The following is a 21,901-nucleotide window of genomic DNA, read 5'->3' on the forward strand; positions in this document are numbered from 1 at the left end:
TGTTACGAATATAGACTCCAAGCCTCCAATGTGTTGCACAAGATGGTAGGTGTTGTGAATTTCCTAATTTCTTTTTCACAAATCTCTTTGTTAAGACATAAGCAAAAATTGTGTAAACATATTCGGACGGAGATTTCATATTTACCTCGTTGGCCGGAAGTCGGAACTGAATGTTAGTTACGCAGCCGCGCAGGATTGAATATTTGTTAAATTAATTTCCGAAACATGGATTGTGATTGTATTAAGTATTATAAGAAATTATTATAAACCTTTTCATTAATAATTAATTTGTTGCGTGTTTGTTATCTGCTGTGTGTCTGCGTGGTGTATACATCCGTCTTGTACTATAAGAGAGTTATACGGGCGGCAGATACAGAACACTGCCAAAGGGAAATAACTTACTCATAAGTTGCTTTAATTATAACACTCTTGTAAAGTTTTATTGAGTTTACCAATAAGTGAGCAGTGAACAAAAATAAGTAAGATCTCCAAAGCGCTACCGAAAGCACTAAATAATGAGAATGCCCTCAGAGCACTACTGAAACCAAGTTTTTACACCATCTAGAAGAGACATTATTATTTAAGTTAGCACTGAAAAAATAAAACTTAGGAGAGCTCCAGACCTCTACTGAAAGCACTAATAAAAATTAAGGAGGACTTGAGAGCACTACTCCAAGTTTTCAACCACCCACATAGAAGAAAAATGTTTTTAAGTGAATACTGAAAAAGATTAAGGGGGCCCCCAGAGCGTTACTAAAAGACCTAACTAAAATAAAGTAGGTTTCCAAAGCGGTAATAAAACCAATTTTTGACCCTCATCCTAGAATAGAAATGAGTTTTATAAGTGGACGATAAAAAAGAAAACAGGAGGTCACCAGAGCACCACTAAAAGTAATTTCTAATCGCCTATCTCGAATTGCAAATAATTTGGAGAAGTGAAAAATAAAACCCCAAGAACCAAGGGATCTCCAAAGTGCTACTCAAAACACTAATTAAAATTACGGATACATCCAGTGCACTACTAAAATTACTTTTTAAGTAGTTTATTATTTTTATAAATAAAATTACTCGATGATTTTGTGTGAGTTTTTGTAGTAATTTATTTCCTATTTAAAAATTAAGCTACTCTATGATTTAACGTGATTTTGTATTACAGAACCTTTTCTCGTCACGGGTAAAATTTTGTTTGTTTTTTTCCATATGGATAGAATTCTGTACAGATAACTTATTTCTTACTTAAGATTAATTTATCTTTCCTTTGATAATAGAAACGTGTTGTACAATACTTTCATTTGTAAGAACACTTTCAAACAAGTTAAAACGCAAAAGAACCATCTACGTAAGTAGAAAAATAACTTTAACAAGTAATAATATTTTTACCTTGGTTTAAAAGATCACCAATCTACTCAAGTACTCATTTCTGTATCTTTTTTTTTTTAATTGGTACTTATTTCGACATCACACATAAGTATTTAAGAATGTTTTAATCTGTTTTTTTTACCATTTTCAAGCAAAATATATTGAATAAAATTAGCAGTGAAAAAAGCAGTAAATAATATGACAACTACAACTAAGTTTCTAACTTCATATCTGTTTTATGAGATATTGTAATATGTCCTCAAATATCGTGCGCACTTCGCCTTGGTCAGGCATATTTTGACTGCTTCAAATATGACGTCATGACGTTAAAATTTGAGACTGTGACAAATAAGAGTTTTAGTATTATATATTTCACTCCCTATTGGTATTACACACACACACACACACACACACACACACACACACACACACACACACACACACACACACACACACACACACACACACACACACACACTCTCTCTCTCTCTCTCTTTCTCTCTCTCTTTATCTGTATTTACTCTTCTACTGTCACTATGAGAACCATTTCATTATATACACGGTCTAAAAAATAAACAAAAACTTTTAAATAACTTTCTTCAAATACAAAATCTTTAAATTCTCATAAAAGAAAAGTTAAAAATGAAATAATCAGTACATATTGAAAAAACTCTAGATGGAAATTCAAAAGATTCTTAAAAAGATAAATTTAAAAGACGGATAATGTTCTCGCAAAGCGAAAGCGCTTATTAAATTAGATAGATAAAAGTCGTAGAGAATATTTTGTGTCCTGGCTGTCGTGCAAATACTGTACATCTAGTAAATTGTTCAACTTCCAACATGAGATGTTGATATGGAAAATTAGCAGCGTATAATTTCCTGATAAATTATTATATAGCGAAACCTTTTTTGTGAAATACCGAACTTTGTAATGCTCGATAGCTCCGTCAATTCTGTCATCGGGATGTGTTATCTCATGACTTTCATGTGTTTGACGGTGCATTAGAATTTCAGACTTGTGTCACATCTTTATTGACAGTCGTTCCAAACAGAAAGAATAATTTAACTGTTTAGCATTCTGTAAATCTAAGGCTATGCTGAAGTGATAAACTACCATATCTCGCAAATACGTTTTATAAAAAGATAAAAATTCCAAGAGTTTAATATTCAAACCGAAATATGCGGATACATAAGAGCCAGAAGAATTTCATGTTTTAATATAACTCGCATTTGAAATGGTTTCTCTAAATTGACAAACTTTAATTAAATTGCATTGTATAAGGAAATATAAATTAATTTTATTTCATTCACAAATACTGCAGTGCAATTACTCAATACAACGCCTAAGTTTTATTACATCGTATAACAATTTTAGTGATAAAAGTTTTTGTTTAGGCAATATTTCGCTCATCGTATTAGCAGCAATGGTTTTGTCTTTGCAAACAACCTAACGGCAGCACAATAAACATGTCAGAATGCCCGTTTGATTTTTTTAATAGATGATTCAGGTTGGTTTTAACGCATATAAAGTAAATTGGCGTAAACATTCAAAATTGCTTGGTTACATCTCATTTATAAAACTCACTATGTGTGTCTGTATGTCTTCATATTTTCAAACTCTATCTCTTCCAGAACTAAAAGTTTCAGAGCAGTGCCAGGGGCCTCGAACGATTAGATTTTTTATGGACCATTCTTTTATGTGTCTTTAGCTGATTAAAATAGTTTTTAAGGAGCCAAAAAGGAACCAACATTGAAAAAATCGTTATACATTATGTACATTCATCTTAGTTTATTTTTAATCAGTGCATATGCGTGTCACGTGTACATACATACATATATACATACATACATACATACATTTAAATAGAAAGGTGAGATTTATATTATAGATAATTTTTCCTGCTCACATTTGAGTTTCAATTGAAATGTTCTAGTGTTAACGTCAATTTAAATAAATAACTTCAAATCGAGGAGGCAAAAAAAACAAAACAAAAAAACAAAAAACAAACTCCGAACGATGGAAAATTGTTATTTAAATGTAATTTTAGAACATTAATGCAACACAAATTCAACAGGAACACAATAAACTAGTTAATATTTAAAATATAGTTATTACATATAGTTAATATTTAGTAGCATAGCCCTGTTGCAATTTGACAGTCTGCAATCTTTTGGGCATTGCTGGAATTAGTCTGCGGCAATACTCCTGTAAAACGGCATCCCACTTCTCTTTAATTTTTTCCAAAAGTTCTTCAAATTTGAAATTTTATCAATTCTTAGCTGTTACTTGGTATAAGTCCATACATTTTCGATAGGATTGAGGTCTGGGGATTTTGCAGGCCAATCCAAACATGGAATGTCAAGCTCTTCAAGAAACGTCTTGATATAACCAGCTGGATGAATGGGGGCATTATCCTGCATGAATATGGGATTATCATCCAAATTCTGGTCAAAGTAGGGTAGAAAATACTCGGTCGACATATTAATTAATTCAACTTTGCAAGCGAACGAAAGGCCATGGATCATTGGAACTAATAACGCCTCACACCAAAACTGAAAACCCAACACTTTGCAGCACTTAGAACTAAATCCTTCACCCTTCCTTCGACGTACGTACTGCCTATCATTACTGCCTAGCCTAATAAACTTGCTTTCGTCGCTAAAAATCCCTTTCGACCACTATAAAGAGACATGACCGCCATTGCATCTGATGAAATCCAGACGGCGCTTTCTATTCTTTACAAAATCATTAGCTTGCATCTTGAAACACAGCCTCGCAAATAAAATTCATCCAATCCGTTCTTGACAGTAGAAAGAGAGCACTTTTAACAAGATTATACTGTTGTTTTATTTGGGGAACCGTTTCAATTCTGTTCTTGAGGCTGCCGATCTTGATAGCATCGTCTTACCCGTAAGAAGTAACTCTAAGACGACCAGATTTAAGGGCATCATGAGTACTGCCGGTGTTTTGGTGCTTTTTCACAGTTATTCGTAACGTTTACTAATCACATTTCAATCTGCAGCCGATTTCTTGATTGGATAAACAAGGAAGGTGGAGATTAATGCGGTCCAGTCGATCACGAAGAGAAAGTCGAGGTATATATACTAAATGTTACGTTGTATAACCAGAAACAACAACAATTACGATTAGAGATGCTTTGTTGCCTAGAAGATGGATATTTTTAATTGGTTTTAAGTTCATTTGTTGCGCGGAGTTATTTTTGCCTTCTCGGATTTGAAGTTAATTTGTTAAATTGTTGTGAATACAGGGTCACTTCAATTAAACGTCATACGTTAACAGGTAAAATGATAGAGGAATAAAAAATCAAATGAGGTATAGGTTGTTTTAGCAGTTGCATTCAATTTAGCTTAAATTTGCGGTTTTTGAAAAAATGACAAGTGCGGATTTTCTTTTTGGCGCCACTGAATATACACTTGAAGATCACAGTTTATCAAGGCCAGGAGGCCACTCAAGGAAAGAGTTAAATATACATAATCTATCTATCTATCGTGATATCTCTCTACCCCCCCACAAATATATAAACAGCTATATGTCAGTTTGCCTGTCGTCTGTCTGTCGGTGTGTCTGTTTGTTTCTATATAATCAACCTCTTTCCTCCAGAACTAAAGGTTGCAGAACGGCGTTAATGGCTTCAAACGATTAGATTTTACCGGTCGTTCTTATGTGTTTTTTTTTTACACAGTGATCACCATTTATCAAGGCCCGGAAGCCACTCAGGGAAAAGGGTTATTGCAAGTACATTACGTTAGTGTAGAGATTTGATGAAGTGTTTACTTAACGGGGCGGTTCATTAGGAATTTGTTAACGTTGGACTTGAAGAAATCCAAGTTGTAGCCCGGTGGGAAGCAGGCAGACGGAACAGAGTTCCACAGGCGTGCAGTTCTAAGAAAGAAGCTTTGTTCATGGAATCCGCGTTATCGGTGTATATACGTATCACATTGGTACTGTGGTAACGTCTCCAGCTTAGAATGCTAAAATTTCGGTTCAATTCAAACTGATGGAACCTAATTATGATTATTTTTATTTTTGAACTCCCGACTCTATAATAATTTATAAGAAATCTGGACAAATATAAATATCATATTTAAGTGTATTTCACGCACGGGCAAAAGTAGGCTCCCCCTCACTCTCTAGTATATAATATGTTTTTTTTTTCAAATAATTATTGCCAATTTTTTTAATACTTACAGCTATTACTGTTTTAAGCTTATACAATCTAGAAAAGAAGTATAGTATCTAGTATAGGAAGTGATAATTACAGCTGAAGGGGAGATCCTAACCCAGCCACAAAACCACCCTGGATTTCATCGTCTAGCATCTTTTTTCCATGGCATGGCACAAACGTTAGACTTTACTTATAAATATGTCGGCGAGCGTTGAAATAAACAGCCAGAAAAAGTATTTAACGATGGGAAGTCGAATTATCGTATTTCTCAATTCCCTAAAAAGGCCTCAATTTGTATTTCTTAAAGGGGTTTTATAACTATAAGATTTTCAAATCAATATCAACGATTAAACGGTCACAAAAAAGATAGCGAATTATTTCTACAAGATGGGTCTTTACAAAAAAGACTACAGCATCAGGCGTTGAACAGTACAAAGCTAGATTTGTTGCTAAAGGATACTCTCAGATTAACGGTATAGAATATTTTTCTACGTTTTCACCGACCACAAACCTAACGACAATCAGAATTTTATTGCAAATATCATCGAGATATGACCTAAACATCCATGAAATGGACGTAAAAAATACTTATTTGAATGACTGAATAGATTGTGAAATTTACATTATCCCTCCAGAGGGATTTATAATGAAAAATAAAAATAGCGTGTGGAGGCTTAACAAATCATTGTACGATTTAAATCCAAGCGCCTATTGTTGGAATACAGTATTTCATGATTATATGATTGAACAACAATTTAAACAATGGTCAGCTGACACCTGTTTATATACCCAACACAAAGAAAATAAACTACTGATTTTGGTTTTATTGGCCGATGACATTTAATTGCATGAAATTATGACATAATGTTGATCGATGTTAAGAACAGATTAAGTAAAAAAAAATCAAAATGACCGATCTAGGCAAAATATCCTGTTTTTTTTTTTTTTTTATAAAATTTACTCATAGAAAGGACATTACGATGAATCAATCGAGATACACTAACAAAATACTATTAAAATTTGGAATGGGAGAGTGCAAGAAACGGTCGAAAATGTTATTAATAAAAATATACACATAGAATCTGAAATATTAGACAATAAGTTATAACGAGAAATTATAGGAAGTCTTATCTATTTAATGACTACCACGAGATCCAACATATGCCAGACAGTAACAAAACTATTACAAAAATTATCAAGACCGACAATGAAGGATTTAAACAGAGCTAAACGATATAAAAAATATCCTCATATGGTCTATAGTACTGGACGAAAGTGACATCGTCTTCTGGATTATAATTGAAATTTTCAATAGCGACCCACACAGCTGTTTGAGAAAATGCGTTATAATTATCGCCCGCTTTAGTTAACTGTGTCGCCTCCAGAATTTTTCTTTGTTCCTCCTGTGTTTTCATCAATATTTCCTCGAAGTGTTTCTTTTGTTGAAGCATTTTTTCTTCAAATGCTTGTTTAAATCTCTCTTCTCTTTCTACTTGTTGTTGAATTTGCTGCTTTTGCAACGCGAGATTTTGCTCTGTCTGGAATTGGAATAATTCCAACAGTGAATATTTGAATTTCGCATCCATCATACGAATTCAATTTACAATTTACGCTTGTATTAAAGAAATAATCCTTAGTAAAAAAATATCTACCCAGTTTTCTTTCCCAATTCTTTTGTTTGAAGAAAACAGTTTAGCAGTCCTTTTGTAACTTAATTTGTTGAACGCTATATTTCTAGTCTTACTAGAAACAATCCAGCGAAATAGCATTTGTTTAACATTGTTTTTATTTGCACGCGTTTTTACGTAGCAAAAATAAAATCCGCTGCTTTAAATATCCGACGAATTTGTATGGGAAACTTTTAGTTTTTTTTAACCCTCTTTGCCTTTTGCAAAAAAATGACTTGATTCTTTACGTGTTTGCTAAGCGTAAATGACGTACGCGAATAATTATTTTTCACGGCCTGTCTCTTTATCCCAGATGTTATCGAAATAACGATAAGCTTACACGGTATTTGCTAGTTGGTTTTGGACATTTAACTTTGCAGAAGAAAATTCTTATCGTAGGAAAAATGGCTTCCGGTGAAGCAAATATGAACCCTTTTTCCATTTCTAAAACACTTGGCACGTGTGTTCAATTATTAAATAATTGACAACATTCGCGTTTTTCGCTGTAGATTTTGGTAGCAAGTTTTTTTCCCGTCGCCAAATTACTATTGTAGTAATTAATTCGCTGTTAATCCTTGCGTATCCAAATATCTGTTGAAATAACAAAGGTGTTCTGCCGTAAAGATTTTACGAATCTTTATTTCAATCACTTTTGGTGATTCTCTGCAGTGATGGTCGTTTCGATTCATTGTCGCCAATCTGTTGTGTCGTGGAACAACAGTGAAAATAAGAACAATCAAGTCGAGGTTCGGTTAAGGAACAAGTGTATTAACAATAATGTACAAAGATAGGAAAGCGTGTATATCTATTGGGCACTCGGCTAGCAGTTGATGTGCAGTCGCATCTCTTTCACCGGTGTTGGAATTAGTAGCGCTGTTTATAGTGCTAATCGAAGACCGGTATAACAGTAATTTTGATAATCAAGCCAGTATGGTCTTAACACAGAACACAAAAATCCACCAAAGATCTAAGCATATAGATATAAAATACCACTTTACCAAAAACGAGGTGAAAAAGGAATCCATTATTTTGAATTACATATCATCAGAACAAAATATCGCTGATGTATTCCCGAAACTTGCAACAAGAATAAAGTTAAAGCCTTTTGCCCCAAAACTTGTTAGGGGAATTGACTTTGAATAACTTTTCACGGGCCTGAGTGTATGTATGTGTATATATAAATTTCTATATATTGAAAAATGTCCTTGGCAAGACATTAAACTGCATCCATTTTGTTTGTATTAACAGTTTAACCTACTAATGCATAACTAATACTTTTACTGAAATAAAAAACAACGTAAGAAGAAATTACTTTTTTTGAAAACATTTTCTTTGTAAATTTTCTTTTTGAAGAATACTATTTGCATCACTTTTGGAAAATATTTTCATTTTGACAATTACTTTTTACATCCATTTTTTGAAAACATTTTCTTAATTAATTTTCTTTTTGATAAATATTTTTTGCATGCTTATTTTAAAGAGCGAATAAATTACAATTGACTTTTACTTTTATGCACATTAGTTTTCTTTCTTATTTATCAAAATGTCCTATTCTTTTTGACTTGTTTCAATTTACAAAAAAAAATAACAACAACAAAACAAAACAAATAAACAAAAAACTCTTTTTTTACCCGTTTCATATTGCATGTATATTTATATTTATAAGTATATTAATTCATATGTATATATGCATGCATAATAAAACTTAAGAAATGGCTTCCATTTTTCACATGCCCACCCTTTTTAAGGTAAAGTCCATTTCTTTTATTTCTCTTTTCTATACACATTTTTTTTTTATATTTGAGCAAAATTAAAAATGGCTTCTTTTTACATGCTCAAATTTTAAGATCCAAATGGTTTGTAATTTTATAATGTATAATTGAATATGCAAAATATATATTTATTTTTGAACGGAATTAAAAATGAATAAAAAACTTCCCCATTATAAAAAATAAGGGGGGGGGTTGCAACATTTTAAAATTCATAATTTGGGATATGTTCTCTCACAGTAGAAAGATTCTATTTATAAACGATGCTGCTAGGAATTGACGAATCAAATTATTTCACGTTTTGCTATCAACCAATCAGAAACCAGAATTGCTCTATAAAAATTAAACCTTTTTCTTTAACAACCTTGCATATGTTTTTTTCGTGTCAACACTGAACAAAAGAACGGTCTACTGAGCACCAGTCAACTCTAGGACTTGTAAAGAACTACTAACCATCGGAAATTGTTCTGAAACTAAACATAGTTTCCAACTCCAAAACTATGTACAATCCGTTGAGCTATTTTGTTTACATCAAGAAAATTTGTATTTATAAACGCATACACACTCTTACTCTTATCATAACTTATATTTTTTTAAGCAAATATATTACCATTGTAATTGGTAAAACGAATTATCATTATAATTCTAATAATTGTAATTTTTTGAATTTTATTAGACCCCACCCTTTCTTTGTAACCCCTTTCTCACAGACGTGATATTGCGAGCCTCAATCTTTTTATAAATACTATTATATGCGTTCTTCAGAATTATCTGAACTCGACTTCCTTTGTTACAACTTGTTCGGTTCGTTGGTCTAATGGTCTCTAGCAATTCGATGTCTAGATACTTCATTGTAATACAGCTTCTTATTCAAGCTTGCAGAATTCTTTTCCGGCTGAAGAACAGTTGCCATGAAAATAACAATAAAGTCTCGCAACGTCTATTCTGTGGGAAAGAGGTTGCAGGGAAGAGAAAATGGCATCCCTCACTAGGCTACGAAGTCTATTTTGAACTCTGTCAAGACAGGATAAGCTGCTTCTAGCTAGCAGCTCCTGCTTAGATGTGGCAGCAGTACTCCATCCTTGAGGTACTTGGCTTTTCAAGACTTTAATAGACATCTTTTCTATTTGGGATGATCGTCTTTCTTTCTTGTTAGTAGCTTCTTACATTAAGCAGATTCATGCCTTGTCAGAAAATATATTATTATTAATATTATTTCTTTTTCTAACTCACCATAGTTAATCTCGTTACAGATGTAGAGAATAAATATTTCTGTTTGAAATTCTCTGACTACAAAAAAAAAAAAGAAAACATTTCAAGAAGACCGGAGAGTACAAAAATTGAAATATAGTCACATTGTAGAAACTCTTCAACATTTCTCGTCTTACCTTCTTGAACTCTCATGTCCATTTTGATGCCAATCCACAGTGTCCGGATGATGGATCCGTAGGAACACGACATGATAATGACGGGGATCAGAAGGAGAATCCAGTCGAGAAAAACTGTATAGGCCTGACTCTCGGCTCTCGTTGGCCATAGTTCCCTACAGTAGCTAAACGTGCCATCTTTGTTGGTGATCAATTTTGTGTAGATGGCGATCGGCAGGACTACTATAAATGCAAGGATCCAACAGGCAGCGATCGTCTTGTAGGCGTGTGACAGGGTCTGCCATTGACGTGAGTGAAGGGGGCGGCAGATCGCAAAGTAGCGTTCCAGGGACATCGCTACCAGAGTGAAACAGCTCACTGAAACTGAAACACCTGAAAAGAAAAGACAAAATAAAATAAATCGATGGTAATATATATATATATATATATATATATATATATATATATATATATATATATATATATATATATATATATATATACACCCTAAAGATAAATGAAGACTTTTCAAGCTATATTTTTCTTAATAGATTACGTACTAAAACGAAGTTAATGATACGAGACAAGATAACCTGTTGCCACATGACTATCTGTTAGAGTGTAACATACCTTCCAACCTGATGAACCAACGCATAAAGCATAGACATAATCAAGTAAAATACATGTTAGTTATCAATGCTACATAAACAAGATGATTTTAAAGACGGACCATTTATTAAGATGTTGAAGTAGCCTTCCTTTCTGCTAGTAGAAGAGACCATTTCAGACTACGGACATCTGCAGGCCTAACTCTTTCATGTAAGTAATTTACCAAAGCAGTATAATCTTGATGGTTTTTTTTACATGGAAGTCACCACTTATCAAGGCCCTGGGGCCACTCGTGGATAAGGGTTATCATGTGTACAGTAATCAATGGGACAATATCGTAGTAATCGTTAGTAATAGAGATTTGATAAAGTGTCTTATATAAGGGCCGGTTTATCAGGAACTTGTTTATGTTGGACTTGAAGACATCCAAGTTATAGTTAGGTGGGAAACAGGCAAACGGAAGAGAGTTCCACAGGCGTGTACTTCTAAGAAAGAAGGTACACCGGTTCTTATGAGAGTTAAGCATCGTGGAGTCAGATCAGTACCCTTTGTGAATGCTAGATGCTTCATGTCATTTTTAATTGACCGGAATATAATGCGGTTGGAGAGCACTTGTTAACTTGATATTCTCTGTGAACTTTCTCTTATAGAGAAAGCTGACACATTACCGGTTCGGATTTTGAAAGTTACTTCTTTACACGCGCTGTCCGTTCAAATGCTTCGCAAGTGAAGTGAGTTACTTTTCCCGTTCCCTCTACCTCTAAAATATGTGACGATACGGCTGATTCGAGTCACAGCATGTTGGTGTAACATTAGGTTGCATCGACGCTTACCTTAAAAACTCGGTTTTCTGTATATATATATATATATATATATATATATATATATATATATATATATATATATGTATATGTGTGTGTGTGTGTGTGTGTGTGTGTGTGTGTGTGTGAACGCCGTCATATGTACTGAAATCATACGAAGAATACTAGCAAACGTCCCCTCTGCAACTTAACACCAGATATTCCCCCACGGATACAAAACCAATGACGCTTAAAGCGTTATGGAACCGTATCAACTTGATATCTCTATTTCTATCAATATAAAAGACTCTTTGTGTGTCCTCATCGGTTCCGAAATGGCTGAGTCTATCTTTTGCAAATTTCACACAAATGTCTTACACTGTTATTGTGCAGAAATTTATCCGATAAGTATCGAAAATCGAAAAAAAAAAAAATTCGATCTTAAAAATAGTCTTTCTCCTCTTATAGATAAAAAGAATAATTTTACAGGGAAATATTTTACGTTACACCGGACAAGAAAGATAATAAAATTTCAACAAATCGTTTCTTCTTAAAAACATTTATTATAATTTGGCGATATAGCTTTGTGATAAAGCATTCGACTATGTATCTAATGGTCCCTTCTTCAAGCCCGGGTGTACTTCACCGTTTTATTTTATTATTATTATTATTAATGAGTTCAATTTACGATAAAAGAAGAAGTACCATTTAAAATCGCTGGAAATCATTTCTTCGTTTGCATATTTGCTAACTAAATATAAAGACGCAGAGGCCACTCGAGGATACGGGTTAATGAGTGTACAGTAGTCAACGGGAAAATGTAGTAATCGTTAGTATTGGAAATTTGGTTGATTAGATAACTTAAAGATACTGCTCATCAAGGACTTGTTCAAGTTAGACTTGAAGATTGTAGTCAGTTGGAAAGCAGAAAAACGGAACAGAGTTCCACAAACGTGCAGTTCTAAAAAAGAAGCTTTGTTCATGAAATCTATGTTTAAATTTAGACACAGATAAAGAGTGGAAGAAATTATTGATAGTGGTTTCAGATAGACGAGTGTTTTTCGCGAAAGTCAGGCCAGGGGAGACAATAGATTAGAGCTCAAACGAACACTTGCCATGAAAATTACGATAAAGGCTCGCAACGTCTATTCTGTGGGAAAGAGGTAGCAGGGAAGAGAAAATGGCATCCCTCACTAGGCTTCGAAGTCTATTTTGAACTCTGTCATGGTAGGATAAGCTGCTTCTAGCTAGCAACTCCTGCTCAGATGTGGCAGCAGTACTCCATCGTTGGAGGTACTTGGCTCTCATATAGATAGAGAATTGCATCAGCAGTGAGATATCTACTGGAGCAGTAGAAGGATCCCGTCATTTTTCCAGCAGCCTTGGCATCAGAGTTGATGTACGCGTTCCATTTCAGATCAGGAGTAAAAGTCAAACGTATAAGCTTGTCAAAACATGGAACCTCCCCAAGACGAGAGCCATTCATTTCATTTAATGCCAGACGAGGATCAAAATGTTGATAATATAAGGATAAGGATAGAAGATTGACGACGTGATATTGTAAACCAAGACAGACGGAATTTCATGAACGACATTATCATTATTATTTTTATTTTTTATTTTTATTTTTGCGAATTATTCTACCACGCAAATTATTCCTGGTATTATATAATAATCAATACAAAATTGATTCTATAATAATATATACGCAATCTGCATAAATTAAAATATATTGTACGACCGGGCTACGCTGGGTTGCTACCTAGTTTGTTGATACGTGGTCATTTGATAATTATCTTAAAAGAGAAACTTTGTTTTATTCTTACCAATTTCAGGTACAATCAAGACAAAATGGAAATTATAATCATTTACATGTGTATTAGACACCATTATCGAAAGTTATCTGGCACTTGGTATAGGGGTTTGTCAAGATACCATGGCATGTGGATACTTAGCTTTATAAATAAACGCTTACGAAATATTCAATATAACAATGTAACTTGAAGCTCTACTATAATCCCCTAAAATCTTAAAGCTTATTTAAATAAAAAAAGAATTCTTGGAATGTGTCGTTCTATATTTTCGATTAAGTTCCTGTGTTCTATCACGATCATCTCATATTAATAAATCGCACATTGTTTGGGTGTTGCGTGTCAATTTAGAAACAAAATCGATAAATTTAACGACGAGGTTTCTTTTATTGTCTTTCAATTCATCGATGTTAATCTTTAAATGCTTTTCGTTTTGTTGTTTATGATCAGGTCTATTGGCAGGAATACAAAAGATAGCATGAGGGTGGAAGACGGCGATGTATTATAAAAAAGTAGCATTCGTCTTCTGTTTGACATCTGAAGCAAGCGTTATATTAGAATAACAATGCACATTAATCTGGAACTCATCCGCTTATAAAAGCATATCGTTGGCTTCTCAGATAAATCATCAAGCAACAATTCATTCGCGCTTTTTAAAAGGGAAGCTCAAATTACAGGTTGTTGTTTCACATAACAATTGATTTGCACACGATGTAAAACATTGTTATGAGAAAGAAAACCGATTATCTCATATTCAATAAATACGCCGTAATGTTTTAATCTATTATAATACTAAATGTGAGTTGAAACATATTTGTTTATCAAGAGTTTTATATATACACTAGCAAAGATACCCGCACATCTCACGGGACTTTCTGCACACTTAGGTACGCGATTTGTAGGCACCTTTCCAGTAAGTGGATGCTGTAAGAGGGAAGTAAATTTTAACTCGATGCTTTAATCTTATCTAACACATTGAATACTGAAAACATACCACAATCAGATCATATCAGTTTTTCATCATATCCTTTTGTAGAACTTTTCATTGAAGAGCCTCGTGGTAAACTACATTTCTGCTTCTTTGATTTGGAGCCAGAATGTAGAGTGTTTCTGAAATTCCTGTCATGATGGATACGTAGGACATACCGTGACTGAAGCAGTCTGATGTCACGTCTACGCCAATGGTTTTAAACGTCTGACCTTGTCTTTTATTTATGCTCATTGCAAAACACACCTTAACAGGACACATTTCTAGATAGTACAATTACAATAACGCCCCAACACCCCCGGCCGTTGCCGATATCCCCCTCCCCGCCCCAATATAAACAAAATGTTTTTTTTTTTGGGGAGGGGGGTTCAACGTGTTGGTGTTCATGTTAGGTTAAATTATCATAGAAAAGTGGTCCCTCACTTTATTGAAACTAACATTTCTTCAAAAAGCCCCAGGGTCCAGGAGTTCATACCATGCACACGGTAAATTTGCGACGGGTTTGATTATCAGATTTGGTGTCAGAAGAAAAAAATTGGTTTGTGTCAAAAAACGAAAATAAATGTCTTTTTTTATCATAAAAATAACTATTTGTTCAATCATAAGAAAGTGAAAGGAGGTCTGGGGTAATTTTTTGCTCGTTTGGCTCTTTTGGTGTTTTTTAGTAAATGTACGGGCAGCCACCTTGCTTGCCAAACTGTAGTGATTACGTTCTGTACTAAATGTCTTCAAATATGAATAACTACGCAAGAAATAAATGCAATAATCGTTCTCAACGTCCCCGTTCAAATATGAATAACTTGCGCAAGAAATAAATGCAATATTCGTTCTCAGCGTCCCCCAAAACCTTTAAAAGTCGACAATTCAAAGGTGAATGCCGTGGGCTCGGTAAACTAAAAAAATGCCAATTCATGGTAATAATTATACCATAGCGATGTATGTGATATCATATATGGTAAAAAAATTGTATTTTATATGAAATCTATATAATTATAAAATGACCTTGTAACCCAACAACCGGTTTACGACTTCCGGTTGCGTATGCGTACATAAACATAAACCCATAATAGCGTAAACAAATAAACATAAATCGCTACTTTTCCAGAATTTGACCTGCGCACTAAAATATTAATGCTATTATTTAGAAAGTATTATTTAACATGGGAAGGATGGGGATGTTTTGCAACTATTCTGTATTACAACTATACTGTCACAATTTTCTTACAAATAAATCAACTTTAACCCGTTGACAACGTATTGTTTTACTGTGTACGTTTTCAGCGTCCGAATTGTTTTTTTTTTCGCGTTTAAATTATCCAAATAAAAAATTGTTAATACTTTCTGCATTTTTTAGATCGTTCATTTCCGTATTACGTTTAAGTTATTTTAACGCAATTTTCTTACAAATAAATCTACATTAACCTGTTAACAACCATAAGAGCATTTTACAATGTATTGTTTTACTGTGTACGTTTTCAGCGTCCCAATTGTTTTTCCCCGTTTAATTAAAAGATATATCAAAATTTGAATTTAACTTTAAGCATTATGCTTCTGTTCAGTGCACATTTACCTATAAGTTTGGCAAACAAACCACTTATAGTTCAATGGCTGTAATTTTTTAAAATCAACAATAAACAATTATAAACAGAACGATGAATTATATTGGTGTAAAACTACTAAATACAGTGAAAAAAAAACCCCCGGATAACTCAACAACACCAAATAAAAAAGGTTTGTACTCATGCAGAGAGTGATCCAGACGTAACTCAGCGCACGCTTGGCTTTCTCCGGAACATGATGTCAACAGCCGAAGTAAGCTGAGCGTCGCCGAGAAAATTAAGCCGAAACATAAAGCTGAACCAATGACAATGTAGCGCGATAGTTTTCGTCGCGACGCATGTTTGCGCGAGTTGAAAATTCAAAGCAGCAGAAGACAATTGTGAAGAGGAAGAAAAGAAAATAAATTAGTAAAAAAAAAGCACACCATTTAGTACTTTAACGTCAGAAAGAAACATGAATTTTATAGCCTTAAGTGAGCAGCTGGAAACACCAACTGGAGTCCTCGACTTTTGTTAAGAAAAAAAAATTACTGGCATGGACGAAAACTTGTGCATCATGTGGACAAGGAAAGGTAAGCGATGGTTATGCCTGGAGGAGTCAGGCTACCACCGAACCTTTATATCATCTGAACTGGTACCTTTTTTTTGCCAAGTCTAGGCCGACAATTGCCATTGTTGGCGTTTTAGCGAGCAACACAAAAAGACCTCCAGCGCAAATGCGGAATACGATTTACGCACACACACCATTAATAAAACAACGGACTGAGGAAACAACAACAACAGCAACAATATCTGTTTTAATATGAAGAAAAAAATTTTAAAAATATCTATCCCACCCACTTTTGTTTCAATTTTTCTAGTTTTCAGGTTTTTCCTTGATAAAAATAAAAAATAAAAAATAAAATAAATAAGAATAACAACCCCCAAAACAAAGATTTTTTTCAAGAAAGATTGAAAAAAAAACTTTACAAAAAAAGGGTTTATTTGACTTACCTTTGAACCTTTTCTTGAACAAAAAAAAAACAAAAAACAAAAAAAGGTCAATGTCAAGTTTCTTTCCAGCTTCTCAAAAAACATATTATAACATATATTATAACATAAGAGATGATGTTATATATGACGTATACTGTTTGGACCTGGCAACGGCGGATATATACAGCCAGTTATATATATATATATATATATATATATATATATATATATATACAAAGATGTCACCACTTATCAAGGCTCAGAGGCCATTCGTGCAGTTCTAAGAAAGAAACTTTCTTTATGAAATCTACGTTTAGGTTTAGTTACAGATAAAGAGTGGGGGAAATTATTGATAGTGTTTTCAGCTAGACGAGTGTTTCTCATGAAAGTTTGGCGAGGGGGAGGCCATAGATTGGAGCTGAGACGAGCACTTGCCATGAAAATAACGATAAAACAGAGACAGGGTCGCAACGCCTCTTTTTTTACATAGGCATCACCACATTATCAAGGCCCAGAGGCCACTCAAGGATAAGGGTTAAAGAGTGTACAGTAGAAATTGGTCAATATAGTAATCATTAGTAATGAAAATTTGGTAAATTTGATAACTTATATGGAACGGCTCATCAAGAACTTATTTACTTTAGACTTGAACACAACCATATTGTAGTCAGCCGGAAAGCAGGAAAACGGAAGACAATTCCACAGGCGTGCAGTTCTAAGAAAGAAGCTTTGTTCATGGAATCTACGTTTAGGTTTAGGCACAGATAAAGAGTGGGGGGAATTATTGATAGTGTTTACAGCTAGACGAGTGTTTATTGTGAAAGTTTGGCGAGGGGGGACAATAGATTGAAGCTCAGTCGAACACTTTCCATGAAAATAACGATACATCAGAGATAAACTCGCAACATCTCTTCTGTGAGATAGAGGTTGCAAGGAGGAGAAAAGGACATCTCCTACGAGGCTACTAAGTCTATTTTGAACTCTATCAAGGCAGGACAAGTCCTTTCTAGCAGCTCCTGCCCAGATGTGGCAACAGTATTCCATCCTTGGACGTACCTGGCTCTTATATAGATAGAGAATAGCATCAGCAGTGAGATATTTACCGGATCAATAGAAAGATCCCACCATTTTTCCAGCGGCCTTGGCAACAGATTTGATGTACGTGTTCCATTTAAGATCAGGCGTAATGGTCAAGCCCAGAAGCTTGTCAAAACTTGAGACCTCCTGAAGACGAGAGCCATTCATTTCAATTGATGCCAAATGTGGATTAGAATGTTTATGATGTAAAGAGAGAAGCTTGGTTTTAGATGCATTAATTGGAGAGAACTTGCCCCCACTAGGCTACGAAGTCTTGAACACTGTGAAGGTAGGATAAGGTCTTTCTAGAAACTCCTGCCCATGTGTGGCAACAGTACTCGATCCTTGGACGTACTTGGCTCTTATATAGGTAGAGAATTGAATCAGCAGTGAGATATCTACTGGATCGATAGAAGGATCCCACAATTTTCCGAAGCGACCTTTGCAACAGATTTGATGTACGTGTTCCATTTCAGATCAGGAGTAAAGGTCAAGCCTAAGAGCTTATCAAAACATAGAGCTTCCCCAAAATGAGAGCCATTCATTTCAATTAGTGCCTGGTGGGGATCAGAACGTTGATGATGCAAAGACAAAAGTTTGATTTTAAGTAACAAGCAACTTCTTTCCACATTGTACCACATGCTCAAGATCAGAAGCTTGGTTTTAGATGCACAGAAGAGAGGTTGCGAGCCTGTCCCCGCTTTATCAATATTTTCATGACAACTGCTCGTATGAGTTCCAATCTATAGTCCCCCTGTCCTGACTTTAAAACACTATTCTAGCTGAAAAAACTATTCTAGCTGAAACCAATATCAATAATTTCCACAACTATTGTTACATGATAAGGGCTGTCCCCTTTTCATGTAAGTATAAAAATAGGGAATTAGTTAAACGTAAAAATGAAATAGAATAGACGAAGTTCGAACCTCGTAATTTAGATTTAGAAATAGATTACGAGAGAGAATTAGAAAATGGAATGTAAAAACAAACCATTGTTTAGCTTAGAGATAAAATAGTTTTAAGAAAAGGAATGTGCATTTGTCAATTCTGTTATGAAATTGAATTGAGGAATGCAACTATAGGATAATTTAATAAACATGTTTTTAACATATTGGAAATATAGGTTACTGGAAATATAGGTTAAAATTCCTTTTGTAAACAAAGGAAAATGTATTGGACACGCATTTTCAGAACACGTGAAAGAAGACACATGTTTTAACATGTGTATGACGTCATGGAAAATGGGAAGTTCTCGATATAGTTAGAAACTTTAGAATTAAGAGAGAGAGTCTGAGGACGACAGACGACAGTCTGGAGTCCAGAGATGGACAGTCGAACGTCTGGAAGCGAGACAGTCACCTTTGAAACATAGAATGTAAAACTTTGAATTCCTGACTAAGAAAACCAGCGACCGGTCCATGGAAATAAACGTGTCATGTGTTTTTATAAACGTCGCCTTTGTGTTGTAATGCTATCAAAAGGTAAAGCGAAATTGTCATTATATGTCTTATATATCCTGTGTTTAAAAATGTCTTCACATACACAATGTCTCTACATCTCATATCTACAATGTGAACACTAAGACTGTCTCAACACTGTCTCCTCACTCTAAGAGCTTCTACTACACTTCTAAGTATGAACATTTTATATATATGATCTCTTCATAACACGAACACAGAACGCAACATCTCTCTTAATAAGACTCTCTAAGACTCAATTTTAATAAGACTTCCTAACAACGAACAATAACAACAACAACAAGAATAATAAGAATAATCATAATAATAATGATGAAACTATATAACACTATTTATCTGTGGTTAAACCTAAACGTAGATTCCATAAACACAGCCTCTTTATTAGAACTGCACTTCTATGGAACTCTATTCCGTTTTACTGTTCCAACCAATCATAGTTATTGTTATAGCTCACCTGCCATAGATATATTCTTATAGTACTAATCATTGTTGAAGTAAATAACAGAGATAAAAATATAAACTTAATAGTTCAGTATATAAATTTATGCATAAAACTGAAATATGTATCATAATTATGAAAATAATATTCGAACTTGATCCAAAATTAAAAACGAAATATAAATAATTTTGTTTTTATGTCCGTAGCGTACACACACGCGTACATACACACTCACTCACACACACTCACTCACACACACACACACAATCACAAACATATACACACACACCCACACACATACACACACTCTCTACCACACACATACACCCACACACAAACATACACATACACACATACACACAAACACACATACCCACATACACATACACACACGCACACACACTCACACACACACGCATTCCCTTACACACACATACACACACACTCACACACATGCACACACACTCTCTCTCACACACGCACATAGATACACACATACACACACACTCTCACACACACTCACACACATACACACATACACACATACACACACGCACACATACATACACACGCACACTCACACACATACACACACGCACACACATACACACTCTCACACACACTCGCACACATACACACACATACACATACATAAGCACACGCACATATACACTCTGTCATATATATATACACACACTCTCACACACACTCACGTACAAATACACACCTGCACACACACACACACACACACACACACTCTCACGTCATGTGTAAACTTATACCATGTTACTCGTTGTTATAAAATCTAGTTTAACAATTTTTAGAAGAATCAATGAAGTTTTAAAAAATTCATTTTTTCTTTCTTGGGACTGCGCGCGTGGAACTCTCTTCCGTTTGCCTGCTTTACAGCTGACTACAATTTGGTAGTCTTCAAGTCCAATGTAAATGAATTCTTGATGAACCGTCCCCTTTAAGTAAACGAAATTTACAAAATTTCAACTATTAACGGTTACTACGAGATTATCCCATTGACTATTGTACACTCATTAACTCTTATCCTCGAGTGGCCTCCGGGCTTTGATAAGGGGTGACTCCTGTGTAATATATATATACATACATATATATATATATATATATGCACACACACACAAACACACACACACACATATATATATATATATATATATATATATATATATATATATATATATATATATATACAGAAAGACCCGACATTGCCCTAGTATAAATGAGGATCACTACTAGTACTTAATTACTATGCCCTTAAACTTTTATGACTTTATTTACTTTTACTGCCATAAATATATAGTCGGAATTAGCTTTATACTGACACCATCTTTAAAAAGGGCGGTAACTCTGTAATCGTCACTATAAGATTACTACGAGAACAAATAAAATATTTTGGAAAAAATAACAGTACTCTTTCTTTCTTTCAATTTTGTTTTTCGTCCTTTTTTTCTTTCTCCTCCTTTCATTTCTTCCTCCCTTTAACTTCTATACCGTTTTCCCATTTCCCTCTTTCTTCTTCGTCTGGTTTTGTCTCCATATTCACATCTCTCTTTTTCTTTCTCTTTCTTATCATACTCTTTTTCTCATATTTCTTTCTTATGATACCCTCTTCCTCATATCTCTTTTTTTTTCTCTGACTTCTCTCTTCTGCAGTTTTTCTTTTATTTGCAAATTTCTAAATATCTATTAAAAATACTCCCTGAAAATCTTTCATATTCAACCAACGTTGGTGAATCTAATTATAGCATATGTATCTATACTCCTACACTGTTTAATATCATACTATAAA

At 34.2% G+C, this 21,901-nt stretch overlaps 1 protein-coding gene across 1 annotated transcript in view; it reads right to left on the reverse strand.

The window, feature by feature from the left end:
• The window catches only part of LOC145291494 (cholecystokinin receptor-like), a 529,253-nt gene that overhangs the window by 44,413 nt on the left and 462,939 nt on the right, over positions 1-21,901 (reverse strand). The window contains exon 2 of the mRNA XM_080137397.1: positions 10,371-10,742. Within this exon, the coding sequence (XP_079993523.1) occupies positions 10,371-10,742 (372 nt within the window). The remainder of the gene's footprint in view (positions 1-10,370; positions 10,743-21,901) is intronic.

This window comes from Euprymna scolopes, chromosome 12, assembly GCF_053919585.1.
Source record: "Euprymna scolopes isolate OS-2025 chromosome 12, ASM5391958v1, whole genome shotgun sequence".
NCBI classification, from domain to species: Eukaryota; Metazoa; Mollusca; class Cephalopoda; order Sepiida; family Sepiolidae; genus Euprymna; species Euprymna scolopes.